The sequence below is a fragment of the Bufo gargarizans genome, chromosome 9 (genome assembly GCF_014858855.1).
Source record: "Bufo gargarizans isolate SCDJY-AF-19 chromosome 9, ASM1485885v1, whole genome shotgun sequence".
NCBI lineage: Eukaryota > Metazoa > Chordata > Amphibia > Anura > Bufonidae > Bufo > Bufo gargarizans.
The window spans coordinates 34,770,953-34,791,501 of NC_058088.1; the positions used below are offsets into that span (position 1 = coordinate 34,770,953).

The 20,549-nt window shown below is 43.0% G+C and overlaps 2 protein-coding genes across 2 annotated transcripts in view; both read left to right on the top strand.

The window, feature by feature from the left end:
- LOC122919761 (plastin-3-like) overlaps positions 1 to 6,233 on the top strand; it is a 37,490-nt gene extending 31,257 nt beyond the window's left edge. The window contains exons 9-10 of the mRNA XM_044268946.1: positions 4,129 to 4,254; positions 6,217 to 6,233. Of these exons, the coding sequence (XP_044124881.1) occupies positions 4,129 to 4,254; positions 6,217 to 6,233 (143 nt within the window). The remainder of the gene's footprint in view (positions 1 to 4,128; positions 4,255 to 6,216) is intronic.
- The window catches only part of LOC122946017 (plastin-3), a 53,924-nt gene continuing 34,847 nt past the window's right edge, over positions 1,473 to 20,549 (top strand). The window contains exons 1-4 of the mRNA XM_044305297.1: positions 1,473 to 1,572; positions 6,217 to 6,266; positions 10,027 to 10,112; positions 18,020 to 18,183. Of these exons, the coding sequence (XP_044161232.1) occupies positions 10,043 to 10,112; positions 18,020 to 18,183 (234 nt within the window). The 5' untranslated portion in view covers positions 1,473 to 1,572; positions 6,217 to 6,266; positions 10,027 to 10,042. The remainder of the gene's footprint in view (positions 1,573 to 6,216; positions 6,267 to 10,026; positions 10,113 to 18,019; positions 18,184 to 20,549) is intronic.

The window sequence follows — 20,549 nt, forward strand, 5'->3', positions numbered from 1 at the left end:
GCCTGCATAGCACCTAGAGGCTCATTTGCATAAAGATATAAGTGCTTTTTTTGAGGTATCGGCAGCCCGGATTAATGTGATAATTAGCTTGTAGGCAAGAACAGACACTAGCGAATCGCTAGTGTCTGAACACCAAATATGTGATATTCAAGTGGTAGAAACCCTTTAAAGTCAGTTTCATGTGCAAAACCCCTTTTCTGTAGTTTGGCGGCTTGTTCCCCTTCTGTATGACCACCTCTCTATATAATATAGGTGGTCACCAGTAGTTATTTTTGCAGTTGGCCTACCCATTATATAGAAAATATCCATATTTATATTCTTCTGCAGACAATTCACTGAGATGTGTTCTAGCCTCACTCATAATGTGCAAGATAAGGCTACATTCACCATTTTGTAGTGCCCGTCACACAGCCATTTTCAGAACCATTAAGGTCTATTGGACTATTCACATGGCCATTTTTTAACAGAGATTTTTTTTTTTTTACGGTTGTGTGAATGCTGTGTAAGACCCTGGTAACTTCTGTAAGTCACCTTTATGATACTATATCTTCTGTAAGCACAGGGAAGGCCCGGGCTTGTGCAGTATGCTGCCAGATTCCTATGTTAAGATGAAGGCAAATGATGAGTCACTTTGAAGTATACTGTATTAAAGATCCTCAGAGCAGAAATCATAAGGCTTGGGGCTTGTTCTGCTGCTGAAACTCTAGTACATCCTTTTGGACACTTATTATCATAGGTGTGATCAGACATACCTTTTGTATGGGTGTTTTTAAGTGAAGGTTCTCCTTAACTCAAATGCTGACAACTGAGATCTTTGAGATAAGACGCCACTGATCACTGAGCTTCATACCCTTTTTAAGACAACTCGAAGGTTGGGGCATCTCAAGTTTGTATAAATTTGCCTCTTTTGTATAGAACATATGCAATACAGTCTGATTTCAATAGATCTTTGACATAACATGGGAGCATTGGGTATGACATGTCGCCACAGCTCAATGTGTGAAGTTTATTTTTTTTCATTTCGATAACCCCAGTGTTGGCCCGGAGCGATCGCACGCTGGTTCAGATTGTAAAAGCGGACTGGTGGTCTAAAATGGACAAATGGTTTTTAACTAATAACCTAGCCCCCTTGGAATCTGCAATAATTTGTGAGGGAATCGGGCATCCTGTACTTTGCTTGCCTACAGCACCTCCCCAGGACAATAGAAGCATTACACAGTCTCATTCCTCCAGAGAGACACTCTTCACAGCCACTTACCATGTTGGCTATGGCCCCACCTCTATAAGCTCAGACTATTATAGTACACTATGTACTATTGCAGCTTGTCGTCTGCAAACCTTATGCTCCTCGTTTTCAGTAATCCCGATCTAGTTTGTTCAGTGACGTGATTTCACACAGGACACACCCTGGGCTAACCATGTGTGTTTTTGCTAAATATGTCATTTACTGCATTCTTTACTGGTAGAGGTGGAGAAGCAGTCACTCGTGTCTCACATTCAGGTATTCCATTGTCATTGCTTGGTCGGCAGAGAAGGAGGATATAGAGGGCATAAGTGGTGAGCATATAAGAGGTAACTTCTAATTCTGATCGTGTAGCAGCATGCAGTTTTATCATTCCTCTGTTCGTTAGGTGTCTTTTATTACTGTATTTTATGTTTTGTCATTGTGTTGTCCTCTTAATTGTTGAAACCTTCCATTCATTTAAAAAAAAAATTAACCTTTGCTGTACAGTTAAGGGTTCAGCCTCATGGGGTGAAATTTTCCACCATGGTTTTTGCTGTGGATAAAATTTGGTAAAATCCCACTTTTCCGTGATGGATAATCTGCGGCGTATCTGCCCATGTATGAGTATACCCCAATAGACCACAGGACTCTGCATGTTGTATATAAATGAGAGGGCCTGAGCCCATTTTTGGTCCCCTCGTCAGGAGATGAAGGGAATTTGGTGGGTTCATTCTGGCTAGTAGGTACCTAAACCGAAAGGATGTGCCAGGAGGCAGATGCCCTTTAAAAGGAAATATGTCATCAGGAAATGACCTATTGTTTAATTCATGGCTTATGGTAAACCTATTTTTTTAAAATTTGTGGTGGTATTTTAAATTTTCCATCGCAATATCTATATTTAATAAAAAACAAAAAACTAAATCTTGCCGCTTGCGTACTGACCACGAAGTCTAATAATCTCCACTTCTTGGTCTGTACAGATAACTTTTCATCATTATCATTACAGGCAGGATTAGAATGACAGTTATCACCTTTTATATAAACAACACAGAGTTCACTATTCACAATAGGTGATAACATAGCTTATCTACTCCCTCCTGACCTCTGCACAGGTCACAGAGCATGCATAGAACCTCACTGGAGTCTCCTTAAAGAGGTTGTGAAAGAATGTTTGTTTTTTTGTTTGGCAAACCACCCCCACTTGGCCGGACCTGGCTACAGGCCTGCAATGCTCCTCTGGGCTCCCTCGATGTCAGCATCCAGTTTGACATTGTTGCACTCAATCAATGGCCGCATGATGCAAAGGGAGCCGGTCTCTGCCGTGTCCAGTGATTGGCTGCGGTGATGTCAAACCAGATGTTGACATTGAGGTAGCCCAGAGGAGAACCATAGGCCTGGAGAAGGAGCGAGGCCCCAGCACCGGGAAGCAGGTAAGCAATCTTTCCTTTCCAGGTCTGGCAAAGTGGGAGGGTTTGCTAAAAAAAAAACCCTATTCTTCCAGCACCTCTTTAAGGAGTTGCAAAACTTTGTAAAACTTGTGCTGTAATCTCTATATAATTATAACTGAAATGCGATAGCCATGATTACAGTGTAGTGCAGGGCAATGTGCAGTCCTCAAGATGTAGTCCCAGACTTCTACTTGTTGGCTAGAAGACATGGCACACATAAAATGATATACTCTAGTGTACTGATGGGGTTAGCTGTGCAGATGGTACATTTTTCTCTTCCTCTGTCACACTCCCTTTTACAAAGAAGTATATTTCCTGCTGCCTATCCCTGAGAAATGTCGTCATCCAGGCTGGGACCTCTGTTGAAACGGAAATTTAAAGGGGAGTGTTAAGTTTGTGTTTCTACCTCCCAGTGTGATTGTGGGCTGTGGCAACGCTTGTCCCTTGCTTACTAATAAAGTAGCACAATCAGACTCCTATGAGATCATTGAACAAGTCAGAGAAATAGGAGAAGACACAGGAAAGATTTTAGGTGTCCTTGTAAGTTGGAGAGGTGACCGAGCACTCGAGCATCTTTCCCCATTGGAAGTAGGAAAAACTTGAATATGTTAGTTTTTTTATTTAGAGGAACTTTTTGAATTTTATAATAAGGTGTCAATCTGGAAGTGCTGATTTTTCTTATGAGTGGTTAGGCTCCTTTTTAAAATGGTATGGCTAAATTTATTTACAAACCATTTATTCATCTTTCACCCCAGACCAAACCCATATATGATCGTACTCTAGACCAGACCTCCTAAGTATATTCAGAATGCCTTATATTACATCTTGGACCAGACCCCTGCATTAATATCAGACCCCAGAGCAGACCCAGTATAAATATCATTCCTTTTCAGACTGTGTATTTGTATCAGACCTAAGCCAGACCCCTAACTTAAAGGGATTTTTTAAACTCCAAAACTAGAGTAAGCGGTGTATAGTGTGCAGTAAAGTGCACTAAGAGGACTCCCAGGTTGATGCACATAATGGAGAGGACTCAAGGAGGAGTCCACTCTAAGCATTTTACTGCCGTTTTGTGGAAGCACGGCGTCAGAATGCAAGTGAGCATGAAGATAAAAATGACATAACCGGACTTGGTGTCACTTACACTATACACTGCTTACTCTAGTTTGGGAAGTGTTTTGAAGCTGACAGATTCCCTTGAATTCAGAACCCAGATGAGACGCTGCGCTGGTTCATGAGGTGTCAGGACATTAAGGGCCTTTTAAAAATCCGGGTTTGTCACTTTCAAAACATAATTTTTGCAACATTTTTTTTTTACAGATAGCTTCTTTTTTTTTGTATGTTTTTTTGCTCTCTGCACTTTCCAAAATTGGGACATGGTAAAGGCGTTGTGTGGACGGGGCCATTGGCTCCACTAGATTTTATCATTTATACCAGTTTTCTGGTGTACACTAGTAATGAGCAAATCGGTTCACACTGCTATGTCCAATTCCGATTCGTTCATCTCATTAATTTACAAGTGGCAGAAGAACTGTCCCGAGTCTCGAGAGAAAAGCTTACTCTTGCACATGCGCCATTACTGTGAGTAGAGGCGCATGCATGAAAATAATAACGAACTTGGACCCAGAATTGTGACGAGCTCCACAATCCGTTACGAATCTGCATTCGTATTCGTTAATGAGTTTATTCTCACTTTAACAGCGCATGTGGAGATGATGATTTTCTTATGAGAAATACAATTTACTGGCAGTAGAGGGACCGTCCGCCTGCCAGAGGTAAATTACTGTGCTAGCTCTATGAGCCAATTCACTAGTGCAACGTTGACTGATTTTATTCTAGGCTGCAAGGATGCAATTAATTAAGGCCTTCGTATCCAAAAGTGTTGTGATGTTTTGCCCTGTAATTTCCAATTTTTGTTAAAGGGGTTTTCCAAGTTTTATTTTATTTTTTACTGATCCTATCTGGATAGGTCATCCGTATCTGATTGGCAGGGTCGCGGGTGTCAGACTCCGACCAATCAGCTGTTTGAGAAGGCACCGGAGCTCGCAGTAGCACCATGTCCTTCTCTCGGCTCACAAAGCACAGCGCCGTACATTGTATAGCACAGGCGTAGGCAACCTTGGGCACCCCAACTTTTGTGAAACTACAGCTCCCAGCATGCATACTTGCTGTGCTTTTCTATGAACTCTTATAGAAATGACTACAGCATGCTAGGGATTGTAGTTTCACAACAGCTGGAGTGCCCAAGGTTGCCGATTCCTACCGGTCAGATACTGATGACCTATCCAGAGGAGGATAGGTCATCGGTAAAAAAAAAAAATTGGAAAACCCGATTTAAAGGTCATATGTCTGACCAATTTACAATGAGTTGTAAGGTGTGTGAGCCTTTTACATACAGTTCTTTCTATCGTCATGTGTGGAATGTGGCTTATATAAGCCTGAACGTGAAGATACATGTTTCGAGAAGTATGAAGAGCCTGATAGTTGCTGTAGGTTGCTGCCTTCTTAAAATGAGCTGCTAATCTTCCAGAGATCTATGGCCATTGCCAGTCACAGCTGTAATCAGAGTAAATTGACAGTTACTGTGTGGCGTAAGAGCTAAAATGGGATATAAATGGGAGATACTGGGTAATTAGTGTCCAAGGCCTGAAATACAGTCTTTGCTTGGTTGCATCTAGATGGTTTGGCAGGTAGACGATACTTAGCCTCCCTTCGGTAAATCTGTATTCGTGTGGGTGGGTAGTTTAATTTCCTTATGAACATTTTATTGATTTTTTTATGACTGCATAGAATTTTACTTGGGTGCACACATGGGTGAGATAGATGAGGCATGAGATGGTAAAGGGGTTGGCTTTGATGGGGCTTTAATTATGAGCATGTTCTCCCAAAACCTTGACAAATAGTTGATTATGCTGCTGACTGCTGATATTCCGTGGTGGAATCTGCCACCATGTTACGTACAATAATTCATGTATAGAACACCTGCCACTGGCTCCAGACCAGTCATTTGTATATCGATACTCCCCTACCAATCCCCCGCAGAGCGACCACTAACCGGTAGTGAAATGCTTTGAGAGGACTTCTGGAGTCCTCTACATTATGTACGTGTGCACAGGAGTCCTCTCAGAGCATCACATGGCTCGTGCACAGCAAGGAAATGGGGTTGAGTATCGACATACAAATGACTGATCTATACATGTATCAGTGTTCTTATTAGGGATTGCCGGAGGTGACAGATTCCCTTTTTAAAGGGCTGTCCAAATAATGTGTAGATGGCCGAAGTATGGCCAAGCAAGCGCCGCTCTCTTCGTAAAGGAAGGGGTACCAAGTTGGGGACTGTCCACCATTTCTACATATTCCGATAGGGCGTGTGGATATAGGTTGTCCTGATGGGGACAACCCTCTTAATCACTCTTTATGTAATAATGTACATTAATAATGCCGTTTGTTAATGTAAAGCTGGATGTATTTAAGTTGTATGGAGATTTATGGAAATTAACTGTTCACCATTGAGTTTTTCATAATATTGTTTTTTTTTTCTAGGTGTGAAGCTACACTGAAGGGAGCGCTTTTATAAGAAGTCTTTGACGAGGGTAAGTTTCCTATTCCGTTACCACAGTTGATTGTAAGCTGTATTTGTATAGAAGGTACTGTATGTGGCCCTTGCTGTGTGTCTCTTGCTGATTCTTGCAATCACTGTCTTGTTAGAGGGATTCTGCGCTGGAACCAGTCCCTTCTTGTTAGTAGGCTGTTTATATTAAGCGGATCCGAAATTGTCCTTCTGTGACCCCCAGAGATCAGTTGTAATCCATTTTGAAATCTATCAGTGTACGGTTTCTATGCAGCGCCCAGTTAACCATTGGACTGTTTCCATTACTAAAATGTGTTATTGGTCCAATGAAACTGGTTTCCCGATACTTAAATACTAATGAACTATCTTCTATACTAGGTGAACAGGGAGAAGGCCACGGTGCCCGCAGCAGCGCTGGAGTCTTCTCAAACAGCTGATTTGTGGGGGTCCCCGGTGTTGGACCCTCACAATCAGATACTGATGACCTATCCAGAGGTATTTAAATTTGTCCTTTGAAGGACAGGACCTCCAGATAGACACTTTTTATAGTCACTCTCCTTCAAGAGGTGAAGAACAGAGTATTCCCCTATATTAACCCTAGACTCCTGGAAACGTGCTTCTCTGTTAAACTCTCCAGCTAGCACTTCAGTTTTTTCAGCAGTTTTGTATATAGGGAATGGTCCGACGTTTAAAGGCATTGTCCAGGATTTTGATATTGATGGCCTATCCTCAGAAGCTGTGCCCATGTAATCAACCTCTCTCTAATGGCCTGGGTGTTTTACCCCTTCAGTCCAGCAGTGAATCCAGCTCTGTCAGCTTATTGCCTTCCCAAAAGGCACCAATAGGTTACCACAGTAGTCGGCGGCCTAGCCAGATCTGCTATAGTAATCTGTCCTACAGGCTATGTACACCTTTGGGGGAAATTTAAAAAAATTATTGCATTATATATTATATACTTATTTTGAGTAAAAAAAAAAATTTTTTGTTGATCTTTATTAACAATAGGAAATCCTTTTTTGTGTACAGAGCTACCTTTTGGGATTTTTTGTCTTTTCAGTCATCTGAGGAGCAGACTGACTTATCTCTGCTATCTCGCATTATAAACACTAGAGATGAGCGAATTTCCGCTTATGAAATTCGTTCACACTACGTTTGTTGGTTAAAGGTGAATTGCGTTATGGATTTTGTTACCACGAACCATAACGCAGTTCTATGACAGAATGCATAACTGAATGGTTCCATTCCGTTTCCGTTCTGCAGGAGAGGACTCCTCTGCATAACGTAAACGGGACGGATACCTTTTGCAGCTCATAGATTTCTATTATGACTGAATGAATAACGGAATGCCTCTAAAGGCATTCCGTTATGCATTATGTTATAGAATTCTGTTATATTCCGTGGTAACGAAATCCATAACTCAATTCACCTTAAACCAGTGATGGGGAACCTTTTACAGGCTGTGTGCCGAAACTGCAACCCAAAACCCACTTATTTATCGCAAAGTGCCAACACGGCAATTTAACCTGAATACCAATATAGTATATCTTCCATGTACTTTATCATGTAGCTATAATATCCTGCCTATATTCAGTGCGCTGCCTGCGCTGAGGAGTGGCAGGAAAAGTCTAAGGCATATTGGTACACAATAGACTTTTCTCCAGGGTACGGGTGCCCACAGAGAGGGCTTCGAGTGCCACCTCTGGCACCAGTGCCATAGGTTCGCCACCACTGCCTTAAACCAACAAATGAAGTGTGAATGAATTTCTAAATATGAAATTCGCTCATCTCTAATAAACGCTCATTATAGCTCAGTTACTGATAAGACTGTGGCTTAAATAAGTCTTTTTGACCTCTTGGTAGTTTAGAGATGAGGCTTCTTAGATGACCGGCACAGAAAAACTTTCTGACAGAACAGCTTCATATTTTTAATAAAGGCCATCTGAAAATAAGATTTTTTTAGCCCAAAATAAGTTAAATGCCATCATAAAAAAAATGCATCCAAAGGTGTACATGGCCTTTTAAAGAGGTTATCCAATCTCTATAATTCCCCCCAAAATGCCCATGCAACTCATACAGGTTATACTTTCCCCGACACCCGCGTCGCTCCTGATGCTCGCTTGACCACCGCTAAGTCTCCCAAAACATCCAGCGACAGGGGGAGCCGGCAATAGCATTCCGCGACAGGGAAGAACCTTCCTAGTGTCACCCACAGCGGCTGTTGTGTGGGCATCAGGAGTAACACGAGTTCCGGGGAGCAGGGTAAGTATAACCTGTATGTGGTTCCGGGCATTATAGGGGTTAGGTAACCCCCTTTAGGCTATGTCAGAGACGTGGGGTAATACAGTAGATTGCCTGATAATGTAACACAGACCGGCAATAATTCTTTGAAATACTAGATGCTTGATCGCTGCTTGGGTAGACACAAAGATTAAGTTAAATAAAGTTCATTAAAAAAAGGCTTACCCATCCCTCAAAAACATCCTGCTTTATTATTATTTATACATACATTATTATTTATATATTACTGTGCATGGTGTAAAGAAGGTGGATTAGCATTTTTATTTAATTAGTTCCCTCCCCCCCCCTCTCAAAAAACTATTGATATTACAAAATGAGGCTCATCCTTAAAGGGAACCTGTCACCTGGATTTTGGGTATAGAGCTGAGGACATGGATTGCTAGATCACCGCTAGCACATCCGCAATACCCATTCCCCATAGCTCTGTGTGCTTTTATTGTGTCAAAAAAAACCATTATATATATATATATATATATATATATAATATATATATATATATATATATATATATATATATATGAGGCAAGTAAGAAGCCCAAGGAGCTGTTGCTAACATTTCTGGAGCCCAGCATCGCCCACTGCGAAGGAGCCCAGCATTGCCCCGCATCCGCCAAGTCTCCTCCTTACTCCCCGACATCACAAAGCTAGAGCGCCGTAATCTTGCGATGCGAGAGCTAGCTCATGCGCAGTGTCGGCATAATATTCCTTCCCTGTGCTGGCATCAGCCTCAGGGAAAGAACTGTGCATGCGCAAGCTCGGGCATCGCGAGATTACAGCGCTCTAGCTTTGTGACGACGGGGAGCTGTTTTGGGCAGCTGCGGCACAAGAAACTTTACAGTGTAGGGACCGAAAGTAGTAGTTTCTGTCCACTTTGTAGTGCTGCTCAGCGCCCATTCAAGTGAATGGGAGAGGAGCTGCAGAACTGCGGCTCCAGAAACTACACACTGTACGAGCTTTCTACACCGTATAATAACTGGGGCCGCAGCTGCCTGAAGAAGCTGATCAGGGGGGTACTGGATCCGCGCCGACTTTATACGGTTGACCTATCCTCAGGTTAGGTCATCAATATCTGTACCCTGGAAAACCCCTATAAAGTTTCCCATAAGTAGTAAATGTACTAAAATCTCTGAGGAAGTTATACTCTCCTCTTTTCTCTCCTGCTGCCTCCAGCATCGCGCTCCGGCAGCACTAACGTTAACTTCCTAGCTGCCGCAGTGGCGTCCTGTACACACTAGCTCACTGTGAAGCCAATCGAGGACTTTAGCAGTATGCGACACTTGGAGGCTGAGGCCAGTGATTGGTTGCACTGGTGATGTAGTGTGTATGGGACGTCACTGCTGCAGCCAGAAAATCCAACAACGGCAGGGAGGATCGGGCATAACACTGGAGGGGAGATGAGTGATAAGTTATTTTTGTACATTTACTGTTGCTGGGAAACGTTTCATTTAACGTGTAGCAGATTTTGAGATTTATTTGTCTTGTAGGAAACTGCAGCCGCCAATGATGGCACACACGACACAAATCTCCAAAGATGAACTGGAAGAGTTAAGGGAAGCATTTGGTAAAGTTGGTGAGTAGTTCATGTTCCGGTTTTTATCTGTGTTTTCTATTGTTGAAGTGTTCTGTTTTTTAGTGCAGCATTTGTTCCCCTCATGTAAATTAGAAGCTGGCTTCAAAAGCTCTTCACTTCTGATAACATTCCAAAATGGAACGTGCTGTGATGCAGAGACCCTTAGGAAAAACGAAAGGATGGCCGTATCTAAACTTCTGTTCTCGTCAATCTCAACCTGTTTTCTGTGCTCCTTTTTAGGCGACACTTGTAACTCTTTAATGCTACATTGCACCAGTAGTTTGAAGAGGAGTGTCTCTGACAAGTTCGGTCAGCAACCTGCACTGGATGAGTTGGTGCTGGCACAGTTTCAGATTTACTGCAAAGAAAAAGGGGGTCAGTCACCACATCCCAATGCGCAGGTGCGCGCTGCCATGGCTAGAAACACAAAGAAAAAACACACACAATGCAACAGCACTCTGCAAACCAAATAAAGTACAATAATGCCATAGTAATAGAAAGCATTCTGGTGCTAATGCTACCCTTATTTTGTAAATTTGAGATTCGTGGCAAATACATTTTGTACAAAATTATTTGGTCCCGTCTGCCACACTTCAAGGCGATCTTTGTAAGACGGGAGGAACCTAACACTAAATGGTACCTGTTATGTGCCATAACGACACCATAAAATTCAGGGAGTTCAGGTTCCACATGCATGCTGGGTCCACTCTGCTTTTTTATCATGTTATGGTGGTAGCATTTAGTGTTAGGTTCCCGTCTTATAGAGATCGCCTTGATGTTTGGGAGACGGGCCCAAATAATTTTGTACAAAATGTATTTGCCAAGAATCTAAAATTTACAAAATAAGTGTAGGATTAGCACCAGAATATTTTCTATTACTATGGCATTATTGTATTTTATTTTGTTTGCAGAGTGCTGTTGCATTATGTTTTTTTTTTTTTTTCGTTTTTTTTTTTCTTACAGTTTCAGAGTTAGACACTTTGACACAAGATGGTTGATTCTATGTTTTAAACAAGGCTTCTTATGTAAAGGAAGAGCTACAATCTGCATCATTGTTGGTTTGAGTGACTATTCATGGATTTAGTATAAACTGTCAGTGGTGCTTGGTCAATGTTCACATAACCAAGGTGGTGCACCCTTTATTTTGGGTTCTGCAGCAGGGTATATGTTGAGGCAGTGTCGCATTAATACTGGATGACATCTCCCCTACTTGTTATATATTCTGTCACTCTGGCATGGTAACGGTCATACACATGCTGGATATCCTTCTGTGGTAGATCATTCCAAGCTCTTCCAACTTGGATCGGTAATTCAGCCAAGGCTGCTGTGCATGGGAGATCTGCCTCCCCATCCAGTCCTAGATATTCTTGATGGGGGTGAGAGCTGACGATTGGATTAACCAAGGGAGGTCCTGCACATTGTATAGAACAGGCGGTATGTGGTTGGGCGTTAACTTGTTGGAACACTACCTCCCTTAAAGGGGTTCTGCACTTTCATTTAACTGATGATCTATCCTCTGGATAGATCATCAGCATCTGATCGGCAGGGGTCCGACACCCGCCGATCAGCTGTTTTGAGAAGGCAGCGGCGCTCCAGCAGCGCCGCGGCCTTCTCACTGTTTACCGCTGGGCTGCCCGCCCACTGACGTCACGACTAGTATCAACTAGCGTGGGCAGGGCTAATCTCTGTTCACTTGAATGGAGTTTAGCCCCGCCCACGCTAGTTGATACTAGTCGTGACGTCAGGGGGCGGGCGGCCCGGCGGTAAACAGTGAGAAGGCCGCGGTGCTGCTGGAGCGCCGCTGCCTTCTCAAACAGCTGATCGGCGAGGGTCCCGGGTGTCGGACCCCCGCCGATCAGAAGCTGATTATCTATCCATAGGATAGATCATCAGTTAAATGAAAGTGCAGAACCCCTTTAAGTTAAAGAGTAGGACTGTTTCTACAATGTCTTGGACATACCGTGTTCAGTGTTACCAAACGGGAATGGCCATGGTAGCTAATGGCGCCACACACCATGGCACCTTGTGTTCGTTCTATGTGTCTCCAGACTATACATGATGGTAGTAGGTGCTCTCCGGCCCTTCTGAGAACGTTGATGTGGCCATCACTTAACTCTATTGTTTGCCATTGGTGGGTGCTTCAGAGTTTGCAGGAGGGCCTGCAGCCATTATGCGAAAAGCGGCGACACACAGAACCTACACCAGGTGTCAAACCTACACTGATCAGGCATTGATGACCTATCTTGAGTATAGGTCATCAATATTCTACAACCAGAAATTTTGATTAGATTGGTGGGGGTCCTACTGCTGCAACCCCACTGATCCTGAGAATGGGGGCCCTATGGCCCCTGCAGCCCCCTGAAATGATCAGAGGAGCCGATTGGGGAATTAGTGCAGCCGCTCCATTCATTTCTGGGAATCCTGGAGATAGTCGAGAGCTGTACTTGGCTATTTCTCCGGAACTCCCTTACCCTGGGTTCACACCTGAGCGTTCCTCAAACGCGCGTTTTTGTCGCGCGTTTTTATGCGCGTTTTTTGTAATAGTAAACGCGCGTTTGACGCGCGTTTGTGTGATTGACTGCAGTGTCCTATGGCCACAAACGCGCGTCAAAACGCCCCAAAGAAGCTCAAGTACTTGTTTGAGCGTCGGGCGTTTTACAGCGCGTTCGTACGCGCTGTAAAACGCCCAGGTGTGAACCCTTCCCATAGGGAAGCATTGGTTTTCATGTCTTAAGCGTTTTACAGCGCGTTTGAACGCGCTGTAAAACGCTCAGGTGTGTGAACCCAGGGTAAGGCTCCTTTCACACCTGCGTTCAGGTGTCCGCTCGTGAGCTCCGTTTGAAGGGGCTCACGAGCGGCCCTGAACGCAGCCGTCTGGCCCTAATGCATTCTCAGTGGAGGCAGATCCACTGAGAATGCATCCGCCTGCCAGCGCTCAGCCTCCGCTCCGCTCAGTGAGCGGACACCTGAACGCTGCAAGCAGCCGTGCGGAGGCGAGCGGATCCGTTCCGACTTACAATGTAAGTCAATGGGGACGGATCCGCTTGAAGATGACACCATATGGCTCGATCTTCAAGCGGATCCGTCCCCTATTGACTTTCAATGTAAAGTCTGAACGGATCCGCTCAGGCTACTTTCAGACTTAGAAATTTTTTCTAAGTTCTAATGCAGACGGATCCGTTCTGAACGGAGCCACCGTCTGCATTAATATGAGCGGATCCGTTCAGAACGGATCCGATCGAACGCAGGTGTGAAAGTAGCCTTACAAATGAATGGAGCAGCCACACGTGTGTGACAGGCTGATCCGTTCATTTCAAGGGGCCTGCAGGGGGTAAGGGGTCCCAGCGGTAGGACCCCCACTGATCTATTAGTTACCCCCTGTCTTTTGGATAGTGAGTAACTCAATCTAACCAGAGTACCCATTTAATATTGATCTTGAGCTATTTTGGGCATTGGCCAGTAGATGTTTGCCTTGTTCAAACAACTCCCTTCTTGGACACACGGAATCTCGTAGGAGTTTGTATGTAGGCATCAAAACTGTGGTTAATTGTGGTATATTTATAGTGGTTCTTTCATGTCCTGTTACCCAAATCTCATTGTCTGATATGGGGAATCTCATGTAGAATTTCCTTTTTGAGAAATAAGAATTAGTAGCTTCATTACTTCATGCTGGTAGCTTCATTACTCTTCATGCTTTATATGACCATACCTTCTGTTTTGAGCAAGTTTCAGCATATCTGTTATTCTGGGTGAGTCACTGAATAACAACTCTGTAATTTCCTGTGTATAAAGTCAATGAACGAATCGTCATGTTTCTTTAACATGCTTGTGCATAGGAAATTAATTTGCTGCACACACAGTATTCAGACTGCCTCCATTGTCCTGAGACAAAGTAAGGGTGTAACACGAGACGAACACAACATAAATGGAAACACATGCAAGCAGTTTCTTGGTCTGTGGCATAGCAGGAACCGACTAAAAGAATGAGAGGCCGCAAGTGTCATATCATGGCATGCTTGGAGTTTCTGCTTGGTAGAACATTAACTTAGTAGTCCTTCCATATCCAGCAAAACATCAAAAATTTTCAATTTCTGGACCTGTCTCTGGAGTTTAATCAGACCACCACCTTTCTCCCAATCTCAAAAACTGCAGACTACCTGTAAAGAAGGTAGGTATCCATATGGAGTACTAACTCTTTGGCTCAAAGCTACATCACTTACGTAAAATCATTCTTAGAAGTTAAAGTGGTTGTCTCACCTCAGACATTGATGGCTCAGAGGTGGGACCCACATCTACATGACATTGAAATGTCCTAGCGATATGCCACCAATGTCTTAAGACTACATTTACCCTAACGTTTTTGCTGGATCCGGCAGGGCTCAGCAAAACCTCTTCCGTTACTGATAATACAACCATCTGCATCCGTTATGAACGGACCCAGTTGTATTATCTTTAACATTGCCAAGACGGATCTGTCATGAACTCCATTGAAAGTCAATGGGGGACGGGTCCGTTTTCTATTGTCAGAGAAAACTGATCCGTCCCCATTGACTTACATTGTGGTTCATGACAGATCCGTCTTGCTCTGCATCCCATAACGGAAAGAAAACCTCAGCATGTTGCGGTTTGCTCTGAGAATGGAACGGAATGAATTTTGAAGCATTCTGTTCAGTTACGTTTTGTCCCCATTGACAATGAATGGTAACAAAACCAAAGCGTTTTTTTCCGGTATTGAGACCCGACATAGTGTGAAAGTAGCCTTAGATCACTAATCATTCTCCACCTGCAATTGGCTGCTCCCCCCCCACCCCCACACAAAAACACAGAAGAGCTGTTTGAGGTTATATATTGACATTAATGTCTTAATTATTAATATATGAATTAGTGTCTAATGACTCCATATTTGCAGTTTTTGGCAGTGTTTGGCTTCTTACCCTGGCGCTAGAATGCACTTTGCGTTCCCAGAGGCGGCGGCAATGACGGGCCCGCACTTGTGAGAGTGCACAGGAGTTTAAAAATGCCACAGAGCTGGGACTACTAGCAGAGGAAGCGCCCCAGTATGTTCCTACTCGGCGCACATTTAGGTAGACAGCCTGGTCCCCATATAACGTCACAAATATACGTTTGCTACCTGAACGATAAAGAATTTCAGTGATCATCCAAGTGCTCCTGTTCACCAATTGCCATCTGAATCGGCGCTCAAGTGTTCTGTTAGCAATCCACAAAATAGCACAGTGCCTTTGAGAAATAGGAGCGTTCCAAGAATGACTGAAGGCAGCAACTCTCACTTTGCAGAGATGATACTTTCCTGTCCATCATCAATGTGGCATCACCTAGACAATTTTGGATGTTACTGCAACTTTTTTTTCCCTACTGGAAATGTTAAAAATGTAGAGTATAAATTAGAAGATTGCTAGGGCCATGTGAAGACTGAGTTCTTCATCGGCAGTAGATGTTGAGAAGGTTTTTCTAACGCACACCTTTAACCATATAGAGTGAAATTCATCATTCCGCTACACCAGTGATGGCTAACCTCCGGCACTCCAGCTGTGGTGAAACTACAACTCGTTAGCCATCACAGCCCTACACCACAATTTTTGCGGTTAAAATGTCATATCATATGGGTTTGTCCTTAGATCAGGAATGTTGGAGATGCCAGAAAGAGACTGGATCCTAAGCATATCTTAAGCATATTTGGTGGACCTGTCCACTTTTGGTCTGCGGTTGAGAAATAGGTCAGCCAGATTTGCAAGTACAGGTTCCTTTTGATGCCAGAGATGGTATGCCAGTTTTGTATGGAGGTGTAATAGGTCATTCATAGAGGGCATACGGACCCACAGTACCTTCATATGCCTCCAAATTCATATAGAGGTATATCAGTTTTTTCCCCCCTGTAGGATTGTGTATGAATGTGATGAAAAATAATTGTGGCATACTCCTTCTTTCTTTACTGCTTCTAGGGAAGAATAGTACATATGGCACCGTGTGGAGACTGTGCAGCTCTGTACTGGGAATCTACATAGACTTTTCACACATGGAGAAATCCCAACGACCATACTGTAGTTGCACAGGAGTAGTAGTTCCTTATATATGTCATACCTACAATTTTTTGTATATTACGATGAATCCAACATTCACAGTGAAACTACTGTTCAATCCATCTCAGCATTCCTATATTGCTCTGTGTAGATAGGCAATGATGAACAACTAAAAAATTATTCCTTAGCATGTTCTGGTTGATGATGCCATAAAATTGTTCACAAATCTCAAACAGAAAGAGCATGTTCTTCAAGTGATTATTGTCCTATGATGTGCCTTTTGCATTATATATGTATTATTTGCAAGTACAAGAACAGCTTCGTCTAAGGCCATACATCATTATTTGGCATTGGAGACAATAAATGTTTAATGTGTCGAGTGTTCACGGCAGGATGAACATCCAGGCCTTTAATGAGAACATTTTGCTAAATAATTTCATGGAGACATTTGTAGGCCCGGTGACTCCTTCCCTGGAAAATACATTACTAGCATTTAGTAATGCTATTTACATAATGTATTCTGCACATTGCTGAATCAGGATCAGGAGGAACAGCTTTTTATGGAACTTTTTCTCACATCCTGTTTTTTCAGGCTATTTCAAGTCCGTATTTGGAGGAAGCCAAGCCATGGCGCTGTTTTCCTCTTATGCCACCTGTACAGTCCCCTTCAAACTAGTTTGACTTTTAACCCTGTCTGTTCTAAAGGAACGTTACATTTGAGCACGGTGCCCAGCATTTGACACTGTGAGAATGTACTGGGGTGTCTAGATTTTTTTTTTTCACTGAAGAGAAGAAGGAAAATATTTTTCCAGACGAGGAACATGTGTTTGCACTCAAGAAGGTGCACGAGTGACCGACTGTAAACTCTCCTTCCTCCAAAAGGTTCAGATGTCTTATATAGTATTTAACTACTAAGTATTGTAGAGTCTACTATAAACTAGGCTTCTGAATGAATGTAGTCTAGTTCATGATTATTAATGGTTGTTTATAGTTTAAGGGCCATTTAGACCCTTGAAATTTTTTAGCAGCCAATCAATGTTACCTTTCATAGATATCAGTAGAAACTTTCCAGAAATGTTGGTGTCAGTAGCAAATATCTAGTTATAAGTTTGCTAGGATTTGTCCACCCCTTGTTATTCTAGTTGACCATCATTACTGATACACATGGAGTTCCACTTCCAATGTAGATGACTAGTCCATGTGGCTGTAGTTTGGCTTCTAGGAATGCAATTATCTTGACATAAATGCCCGACATCAAGAGTTGGGCAGCATCGGTCACATACCAGCTCGGCATTCTGTTGTGTAGTCCGCTGTATCATGACTTCTGCAATAGGGATACATAGTTAAATCAAGGCGCAGTGTACACGTGAATGTTCGTGTGAGAAGTCTCTTTGAACCACGAAAAGTCACTTCCTATGTGTACGTCATGTGATATGCTTAGGTTTGACTTGATATCTGTGGTGTTGGAGCCATGTCCCAGAAGGTTGGGCTGAATCAATGTGTGTGACTCAAAGCAACGTCATTTAGCAAATCTTACAGCGGACTGCACCTTTATGTATGACTTGTGGTTATTTCATAACATTTCCATCCAATACACTTCAAGAATTGACATGCATAGCGGTGGAAGATATTTATGGATTGATTAGAATACAAGTTGCATCACACAGCAAGACCTCTGGGCTTGTCAGCTCAGGTTCATAACACAATATTATGAGATTATTATAATTATAATTTTTGTGTTTCCACAGTTTTGTATGTGCTGTGCATGTACAACAATTACATGGACTTCTTTTTAACATGTCCCTTTAAGTCATTGTGTTCTGAGGGACGTTTTATCATCTTCTCATTAATCGTTTGTTCCGGTTGTAGATCTGGACAGCAGTGGATACATATCAGATTATGAGCTCCATGATCTATTTAAAGAAGCCAACCTTCCTCTTCCCGGATACAAAGTGCGAGAGATCATTCAGAAGCTGATGAGTGATGGCGATAAGAATAAAGATGGAAAGATTTGCTTTGAAGAGTTTGTTTTTGTGAGTATGACGGATTACATACCTTGTATTTTCCTTGTCACCCGCTGCCTTCCTCTGTGCTTTAAAAATGGAGCATTGTGTCTTACTCTGCGTCTTCCTCCTATTTATGTGGTGGAGGAAGGAGGCCTCTGCTGTTCTATTCTACAGGGTTTGAACAGTAGGATTTGACCATTCATGATCAACCACAACCATCCATAACTGCATGCTCTGCAATGCAGGGAGCCAAAGGGGGGAATTTATTAGACTGTTTACTCCAGTTTTCTGGCTTAAAATAGTTGCACGTTTTGACACAAGCCCTACCTGTGGGGTATTTTCACAGCAAGAACTGCCACAAATTATGCCTGAAATCTACGTCAAGTAGTTGTTGGTGTAGACTTCAGCTCTGACGCACAAACTTCCTGAAATGAGCATCAGTCTCCAGTGTAACTGATATGGTCTTGATATATCCTCCTCCCCAAGTGTTTTCATTAAAGCGTTTGTGCCGGAATACTCTCCTACCCGATACTGACATTAGGCATGGAAGAGCTACAACTGCATGTTGGCAACAGTCCGAACCCAGCTAGTATCATCTATGTGTCCCATTAACTAGAGTAGGAACCATGCACGTTACCTCTATCCCGCCCAGCTTGCAGTTGTGTCTCTCTTCGACCAATGTCTTATCGGAAAGGAGAGTGTCTGTACAAACCCTTTGGGCTGATGCAAATGTCTAACTAGAGATCCCTCAGAATGATGTTCACTATTGTTATGCCAGACATACCTTAGGCCCACTTAGGTGTTGTGGTTACTGTTGGCGTGTGCTGGTATTGTGTACTCCAGTGATCTTATAGTACATCCTGGAGTTTATTTTCTGGGTAAGTAAACCTTGCAGGAGATCTGTATCGTGGCCAAGTATTTGGTTTTGAGCTGGGAAATTGTCCTTTACAAGGCTTTAACGCCTAATATTTCCGACAGGGCCAAAAGCCAAGTAGTTGATGGTCCGAAACGATTGCTAATAATGCGTCCATAGTGATGAATGGTATATATGATGAATACTTTTACTGCCTGTCGAGAATCATTTTATTATGTTGCTTCTCAATGAAATATAACATGTTAACATATCTAAGTCGGGAAACCTCCAATACAGCTCCTGACTTTGGCAGTATGGTGGTCACATGAGTGACTGCACTTTTCTGCAGTTAAAGGGGTTGTCTTATCATAGACAATGGGGGAATATCGCTAGGATGTGCCCCCCATTGTCTTATAGGTGCTGGGACCCGCACCTATATCGAGAATGGAGCCCCGAAAGTGGTGGAGGGCACACTGTGCATGCGCAGCCACCCTCCAATCATTTTCTATAGGGCCCTCGGCTATTTCCTTCAAGCCCATAGAAGTGAATGGATTTGGTGTCCGGTCATGCTTGGTACGCTCCCATTCACTTCTATGGGGAGTCAGTTTGGTGGTGGCCGTACCGGGGTCCTCCAGCCACCACCTTCTGGGGCTCCATTCCCAGTAAAGGTGCGGGTCCCACCTATAAGACAATGGGGGCATATTCTAACGATATGCCCCCATTGTCTGTGATGAGACAGCCCCTTTTAAATAAGATTATATCACTTTCTGGGGGGAGATTTATTAAGAACAATGTTGTGTATGTTGGTCTTATTTAGCCCTGCGGTGGTGTGACATGCAAAACAATTTTGAAGCAAATCTTGCCGTGCGTCAGAACTGAAATCTACTCCAGCCAGGGGCTTGAATACATTTCTGGTGTATGTGTTGTTAAAGGGAACCTGTCACATTGAACCAGGGGTCTGAGCTGAAGGCAGCACGTTCTAATGCAGGAGGAGCTGAGCAGATTGATATAGTTTTATGGGAAAAGATTCAGACTAACCTGTATTTCATTCATCCAGGAGGCGGTCCTATCAGTGACTGACAGCTATCTCTGTATACACAGTCATAGAGGGAATGCTGTCAATCACTGATAGGACCGCCTCCTGGACTTCAAAGCCCAGAAAGAGCAGGAAATTAAATGAATGAAATATAGGTTAGACTGAATCTTTTCTCACAAAACTATTTATCAATCTGCTCAGCTCCTCCAGCTCTATAGCACGCAGCCTGTAGCTTACATTGCATTTTTATGGTGAAATGTTCCTTTTAAATGAGTTGGGTACATTGGTCCTGCCCACAACCTGCATTTTCCTACTCACTGAAAAGTGATGCGGGTCTCGGAAAAACTTCAAAAACCATTTCCATGAAAGAAAACTGGTGTATAGCTATAATAATCCACCCCCCCCCCCCAATATGTTCCTTTATAGAATTACACAGCAGAAATCTTCTTAAAGGGATGCTGCCGAGATTAAAACTTATTCCCTATCTACAGGATCAGGCCTCAT